The sequence below is a fragment of the Carcharodon carcharias genome (assembly GCF_017639515.1).
Source record: "Carcharodon carcharias isolate sCarCar2 chromosome X unlocalized genomic scaffold, sCarCar2.pri SUPER_X_unloc_10, whole genome shotgun sequence".
Classification (NCBI taxonomy): domain Eukaryota; kingdom Metazoa; phylum Chordata; class Chondrichthyes; order Lamniformes; family Lamnidae; genus Carcharodon; species Carcharodon carcharias.
The window spans coordinates 20,001-27,500 of NW_024470865.1; the positions used below are offsets into that span (position 1 = coordinate 20,001).

The window sequence follows — 7,500 nt, forward strand, 5'->3', positions numbered from 1 at the left end:
TATCACCTTCTCTCTCTCTCCACCCCTCCGTCTCTCTCTCTCTCTCTCCCGCACTGTCTCTCTCTCTCCACCTTTCCCACCCTCTCTCTGTCTCTCTAACAGCTCCCTCTCTCTCTCTGTCTCTCTAACAGCTCCCTCTCTCTCTCTGTCTCTCTAACAGCTCCCTCTCTCTCTCTGTCTCTCTAACAGCTCCCTCTCTTTCTCTAACAGCTCCCTCTCTCTCTCTCTGTCTCTCTAACAGCTCCCTCTCTCGCTCTGTCTCTCTAACAGCTCCCTCTCTCTCTCTGTCTCTCTAACAGCTCCCTCTCTCTGTCTTTCTAACAGCTCCCTCTCTTTCTCTAACAGCTCCCTCTCTTTCTCTAACAGCTCCCTCTCTCTGTCTTTCTAACAGCTCCCTCTCTCTCTCTGTCTCTCTAACAGCTCCCTCTCTCTCTCTGTCTCTCTAACAGCTCCCTCTCTCTGTCTTTCTAACAGCTCCCTCTCTCTCTCTAACAGCTCCCTCTCTCTCTCTAACAGCTCCCTCTCTCGCTCTCTGTCTCTCTAACAGCTCGCTCGCTCTCTCTCTGTCTCTCTAACAGCTCGCTCTCTCTCTGTCTAACAGCTCTCTCTCTCTATCTGTCTAACAGCTCTCTCTCTCTCTGTCTCTCTAACAGCTCCCTCTCTCTCTCTGTCTCTCTAACAGCTCGCTCTCTCTCTGTCTAACAGCTCTCTCTCTCTCTCCGTCTCTCTAACAGCTCCCTCACTCTCTCTGTCTCTCTAACAGCTCCCTCTCTTTCTCTGTCTAACAGCTCCCTCTCTCTCTCTGTCTAACAGCTCCCTCTCTCTCTCTGTCTAACAGCTCCCTCTCTCTCTCTGTCTAACAGCTCCCTCTCTCTCTCTGTCTCTCTAACAGCTCCCTCTCTCTGTCTCTCTAACAGCTCCCTCTCTCTCTCTGTCTCTCTAACAGCTCCCTCACTCTCTCTGTCTCTCTAACAGCTCCCCAGCTCTCTGTCTCTCCAACAGCTCCCTCTCTTTCTCTGTCTAACAGCTGCCTCTCTTTCTCTGACTAACAGCTCCCTCTCTGTCTTTCTAACAGCTCCCTCACTTTGTCTAACAGCTCCCTCTCTCTTTCTCTCTAACAGCTCTCTCTCTCTCTGTCTCTCTAACAGCTCCCTCTCTCTCTCTGTCTCTCTAACAGCTCCCTTTCTCTCTCTCTAACAGCCCCCTCTCTCTCTCTAACAGCCCCCTCTCTCTGTCTCTCTAACAGCTCCCTCTCTCTCTCTGTCTAACAGCTCCCTCTCTCTCTCTAACAGCTCTCTCTCTCTCTGTCTAACAGCTCTCTCTCTCTCTGTCGAACAGCTCTCTCTCTCTCTGTCTAACAGCTCTCTCTCTCTCTGTCTAACAGCTCCCTCTCTTTCTCTCTAACAGCTCCCTCTCTTTGTCTAACATCTCCCTCTCTCTCTCTCTAACAGCTCCCTGTCTTTCGCTGTCTAATGGCTCCCTCTCTCTCTCTCTCTCTAATAGCTCCCTCTCTCTCTGTCTCTCTAACAGCTCCCTCTCTCTCTGTCTCTCTAACAGCTCCCTCTCTCTCTGTCTCTCTAACAGCTCCCTCTCTCTCTCTGTCTAACAGCTCCCTCTCTCTCTGTCTAACAGCTCCCTCTCTCTCTGTCTAACAGCTCTCTCTCTCTATCTCTGTCTAACAGCTCCCTCTCTCTCTCTCTCTAACAGCTCCCTCTCTTTGTCTAACATCTCCCTCTCTCTCTCTCTAACAGCTCCCTCTCTTTGTCTAACATCTCCCTCTCTCTCTCTCTAACAGCTCCCTCTCTCTCTGTCTGTCTAACAGCTCCCTCTCTCTCTGTCTGTCTAACAGCTCCCTCTCTCTCTGTCTCTCTAACAGCTCCCTCTCTCTCTGTCTCTAACAGCTCCCTCTCTCTCTGTCTCTCTTACAGCTCCCTCTCTCTCTCTGTCTCTCTAACAGCTCCCTCTCTCTCTCTCTGTCTAACAGCTCCCTCTCTCTGTCTCTAACAGCTCCCTCTCTCTGTCTAACAGCTCCCTCTCTCTCTCTGTCTCTCTAACAGCTCCCTCTCTCTCTCTGTCTCTAACAGCTCCCTCTCTTTCTCTGTCTAACATCTTCCTCTCTCTCTCTCTAACAGCTCCCTCTCTCTCTCTCTAACAGCTCCCTCTCTCTCTCTCTAACAGCTCCCTCTCTCTCTGTGTCTCTCTAACAGCTCCCTCTCTCTCTGTGTCTCTCTAACAGCTCCGTCTTCTGTCTCTCTAACAGCTCCCTCTCTCTCTAACAGCTCCCTCTCTCGCTCTGTCTCTCTAACAGCTCCCTCTCTCTCTCTCTAACAGCTCCCTCTCTCTCTCTCTAACAGCTCCCTCTCTCTCTCTCTAACAGCTCCCTCTCTCTCTCTCTAACAGCTCCCTCTCTCTCTCTGTCTCTCTAACAGCTCCCTCTCTCTCTGTGTCTCTCTAACAGCTCCCTCTCTCTCTGTGTCTCTCTAACAGCTCCGTCTTCTGTCTCTCTAACAGCTCCCTCTCTCTCTAACAGCTCCCTCTCTCGCTCTGTCTCTCTAACAGCTCCCTCTCTCTCTCTGTTTAACAGCTCCCTCTCTCTCTCTAACAGCTCCCTCTCTCTCTCTGTCTCTCTAACAGCTCCATCTCTCTCTCTGTCGCTCTAACAGCTCCCTCTCTGTCTCTCTAACAGCTCCCTCTCTCTCTCTGTCTCTCTAACAGCTCCCTCTCTTTCTGTCTAACAGCTCCCTCTCTCTCTCTGTCTCTCTAACAGCTCCCTCTCTCGCTCTGTCTCACTAACAGCTCCCTCTCTCTCTCTGTCTAACAGCTCCCTCTCTCTCTCTAACAGCTCCCTCTCTCGCTCTGTCTCACTAACAGCTCCCTCTCTCTCTCTGTCTAACAGCTCCCTCTCTCTCTCTCTGTCTAACAGCTCCCTCTCTCTCTCTCTGTCTAACAGCTCCCTCTCTCTCTCTCTCTGTCTAACAGCTCCCTCTCTCTCTCTGTCTCTCTAACAGCTCCCTCTCTCTCTCTGTCTAACAGCTCCCTCTCTCTCTCTGTCTAACAGCTCTCTCTCTCTCTGTCTCTCTAACAGCTCCCTCTCTCTCTCTGTCTAACAGCTCCCTCTCTCTCTCTGTCTAACAGCTCCCTCTCTCTCTCTGTCTAACAGCTCCCTCTCTCTCTCTGTCTAACAGCTCCCTCTCTCTCTCTGTCTAACAGCTCCCTCTCTCTCTCTGTCTAACAGCTCCCTCTCTCTGTCTCTCTAACAGCTCCCTCGCTCTCTCTGTCTAACAGCTCCCTCTCTCTGTCTGTCTAACAGCTCCCTCTCTCTCTCTCTGTCTCTCTAAAAGCTCCCTCTCTCTCTAACAGCTCCCTCTCTCTCTGTCTCTCTAACAGCTCCCTCTCTCTCTCTCTAACAGCTCGCTCTCTCTCTGTCTGTCTAACAGCTCCCTCTCTCTCTCTGTCTGTCTCTCTAACAGCTCCCTCTCTCTCTCTGTCTCTCTAACAGCTCCGTCTTCTGTCTCTCTAACAGCTCCCTCTCTCTCTCTAACAGCTCCCTCTCTCGCTCTGTCTCTCTAACAGCTCCCTCTCTCGCTCTCTCTCTCTAACAGCTCCCTCTCTCGCTCTGTCTCTCTAACAGCTCCCTCTCTCGCTCTCTCTCTAACAGCTCCCTCTCTCTCTCTGTTTAACAGCTCCCTCTCTCTCTCTCTAACAGCTCCCTCTCTCTCTCTAACAGCTCCCTCTCTCTGTCTCTCTAACAGCTCCCTCTCTCTCTCTGTTTAACAGCTCCCTCTCTCTCTCTCTAACAGCTCCCTCTCTCTCTCTAACAGCTCCCTCTCTCTGTCTCTCTAACAGCTCCCTCTCTCGCTCTGTCTCTCTAACAGCTCCCTCTCTCTCTCTGTTTAACAGCTCCCTCTCTCTCTCTCTAACAGCTCCCTCTCTCTCTCTCTAACAGCTCCCTCTCTCTCTCTCTAACAGCTCCCTCTCTCTCTCTCTAACAGCTCCCTCTCTCTCTCTGTCTCTCTAACAGCTCCATCTCTCTCTCTGTCTCTCTAACAGCTCCATCTCTCTCTCTGTCTCTCTAACAGCTCCCTCTCTCTCTCTGTCTCTCTAACAGCTCCCTCTCTCTCTCTGTTTAACAGCTCCCTCTCTCTCTCTCTCTAACAGCTCCCTCTCTCTCTCTGTCTCTCTAACAGCTCGCTCTCTCTCTCTCTCTAACAGCTCCCTCTCTCTGTCTCTCTAACAGCTCCCTCTCTCTCTCTGTCTCTCTAACAGCTCCCTCTCTCTCTCTGTCTCTCTAACAGCTCCCTCTCTCTGTCTCTCTAACAGCTCCCGCTCTCTCTCTCTCTCTAACAGCTCCCTCTCTCTCTCTATCTCTCTAACAGCTCCCTCTCTCTCTCTGTCTCTCTAACAGCTCCCTCTCTCTGTCTCTCTAACAGCTCCCTCTCTGTCTCTCTAACAGCTCCCTCTCTCTCTCTGTCTCTCTAACAGCTCCCTCTCTTTCTGTCTAACAGCTCCCTCTCTCTCTCTGTCTCTCTAACAGCTCCCTCTCTCTCTCTGTCTCACTAACAGCTCCGTCTCTCTCTCTGTCTAACAGCTCCCTCTCTCTCTCTGTCTAACAGCTCCCTCTCTCTCTGTCTCTCTAACAGCTCCCTCTCTCTCTCTAACAGCTCCCTCTCTCTCTCTGTCTAACAGCTCCCTCTCTCTGTCTCTCTAACAGCTCCCTCTCTCTCTCTGTCTCTCTAACAGCTCCCTCTCTCTCTGTCTCTCTAACAGCTCCCTCTCTCTCTGTCTCTCTAACAGCTCCCTCTCTCTCTCTAACAGCTCCCTCTCTCTCTCTGTCTAACAGCTCCCTCTCTCTGTCTCTCTAACAGCTCCCTCTCTCTCTCTCTCTCTCTAACAGCTCCCTCTCTCTGTCTCTCTAACAGCTCCCTCTCTCTCTCTGTCTCTCTAAAAGCTCCCTCTCTCTCTCTGTCTCTCTAACAGCTCCCTCTCTCTCTCTCTAACAGCTCCCTCTCTCTCTGTCTCTCTAACAGCTCCCTCTCTCCCTCTCTCTGTCTCTCTAACAGCTCCCTCTCTCTCTCTCTGTCTCTCTAACAGCTCCCTCTCTCTCTCTCTGTCTCTCTAACAGCTCCCTCTCTCTCTCTGTCTCTCTAACAGCTCCCTCTCTCTGTCTCTCTAACAGCTCCCTCTCTCTCTCTGTCTCTCTAACAGCTCCCTCTCTCTGTCTCTAACAGCTCCCTCTCTCTCTCTGTCTCTAACAGCTCCCTCTCTCTCTCTCTGTTTATCAGCTCCCTCTCTCTCTAACAGCTCCCTCTCTGTCTCTCGAACAGCTCCCTCTCTCTCTCTGTCTCTCTAACAGCTCCCTCTCTCTCTCTCTGTCTCTCTAACAGCTCCCTCATTCTCTGTCTCTCTAACAGCTCCCTCTCTCTCTCCGTCTCTCTAACAGCTCGCTCTCTCTTTGTCTCTCTAACAGCTCGCTCTCTCTCTGTCTCTCTAACAGCTCGCTCTCTCTGTCTAACAGCTCCCTCTCTCTGTCTGTCTAACAGCTCCCTCTCTCTCTCTCTGTCTCTCTAACAGCTCCCTCTCTCTCTCTCTGTCTCTCTAATAGCTCCCTCTCTCTGTCTAACAGCTCCCTCTCTCTCTCTCTGTCTAACAGCTCCCTCTCTCTGTCTAACAGCTCTCTCTCTCTCTCTCTCTAACAGCTCCCTCTCTCTCTCTCTGTCTAACAGCTCTCTCTCTCTCTAACAGCTCCCTCTCTCTCTCTCTGTCTCTCCAACAGCTCCCTCTCTCTCTGTGTCTCTCTCTAACAGCTCCCTCTCTCTCTCTCTGTCTCTCTAACCATTCCCTCTCTCTCTCTCTCTCTGTGCAGTATTCCAAGGAGGTGGATGACCGTTCCGGGGGATATGTGGTGTGTGCTTTCCTGGTCTTTTTTTTCATCTGTTTGGTGCAGATTCTCATCATGCCGCAGTGAGTACACCTTCGTTTTATCATCTCATCTTTCCCTAGCCCTGGTCTCCTCCCTCCAAACCAGCGGGTTTTCATCTTCCAACCCCTAGACCCTCCGACCTCCCCTTCCTCAGTGCAAATATCATTCGTTCCCACAACATGCTGAGAGAGTCGGCACTGTTTTCTGTTTGAGGAGCGTATATTTAAGAATGATCCCAGTGAATGGATGATGGGCTCTCATGAGGTGATGGTGGATCCCATATGCTACTTTTTAAACAGTCTTCTCAACCTGTCCTGCCACTTTCCAAGATTTAAGTACATGGACAAAAGAGCTAAACTCCCAAGGTGGGGTGGGAATGACTGCCCTTGACATCAAGGCAGCATTTGACCGAGTGTGGTATCAAGGAGCCCCAGCAAAACTGGAGTCAATGGGAATCAGGGGGAAATCCCTCCGCTGGTTGGAGTTATACCCAGCACAAAGGAGGGTGGTTGTGGTTGTTGGAGGTCAGTCATCTCAGTTCCAGGACATCACTGCAGGAGTTCCTCAGGGTAGTGTCCTCGGCCCAACCATCTTCAGCTGCTTCATCAATGACCTTCCTTCCATCACAAGGTCAGAAGTGGGGATGTTCGCTGATGATTGCACAATGTTCAGCACCATTCACAACTCCTCAGATACTGAAGCAGTCCATGTGCAAATGCAGCAAGACCTGGACAATATCCAGGCTCGGGGCTGACAAGTGGCAAGTAACACTCATGCCACACAAGTGTCAGGCAATGACCATCTCCAACAAGAGAGAATCTAATCGTCACCCTTTGACATTCAATGGCATCACCATCACTAAATCCCCCAGTATCAACATCCTGGGGGTTACCATTGACCAGAATCTGAACTGGACCAGCCATATAAATACTGTGGCTACAAGAGCAGGTCAGAGGCTGGGAATCCTGCGGAGAGTCACTCACCTCCTGACCCTCCCCAAAGCCTGTCCACCATCTACAAGGCACAAGTCAGGAGTGGGATGGGACACTCCCCACTCGCCTGGATGAGTGCGGCTCCCACAACACTCGAGAAGCTCGACACCGTCCAGGACAAAGCAGCCTCGCTCGATGGGGCACCCCATCCACAAACATTCATTCCCTCCACCAACACCACCGACACACAGGGGCAGCAGTGTGTGTACCATCTACAAGATGCACTGCAGCAACTCACCAAGGCTCCTTCGATAGCACCGCCCAAACCCACCACCTCTACCATCTAGAAGGACGAGGGCAGCAGACACATGGGGAACACCACCACCTGCAAGTTCCCCTCACGAGCCACTCACCATCCCGACTTGGGAATATATCGGCCGTTCCTTCACTGTCGCTGTCGAAATCCTGGAACTCCCTCCCTAACAGCGCTGTGGGTGTACCTACACAACACGGACAAAATCCTGGAACTCCCTCCCTAACAGCGCCGTGGGTGTACCTACACCACACGGGACATATCCTGAAACTCCCTCCCTAACAGCGCCGTGGGTGTACCTACACCACACAGACAAAATCCTGGAACTCCCTCCC

The 7,500-nt window shown here is 51.6% G+C and overlaps 1 protein-coding gene across 1 annotated transcript in view; it reads left to right on the plus strand.

Moving 5' to 3' along the window:
- LOC121275076 (adenylate cyclase type 5-like) overlaps window positions 1-7,500 on the plus strand; it is a gene marked incomplete at its 5' end in the record, with an annotated part of 230,177 nt that overhangs the window by 19,403 nt on the left and 203,274 nt on the right. The window contains one exon of the mRNA XM_041182480.1: window positions 5,864-5,961. Within this exon, the coding sequence (XP_041038414.1) occupies window positions 5,864-5,961 (98 nt within the window). The remainder of the gene's footprint in view (window positions 1-5,863; window positions 5,962-7,500) is intronic.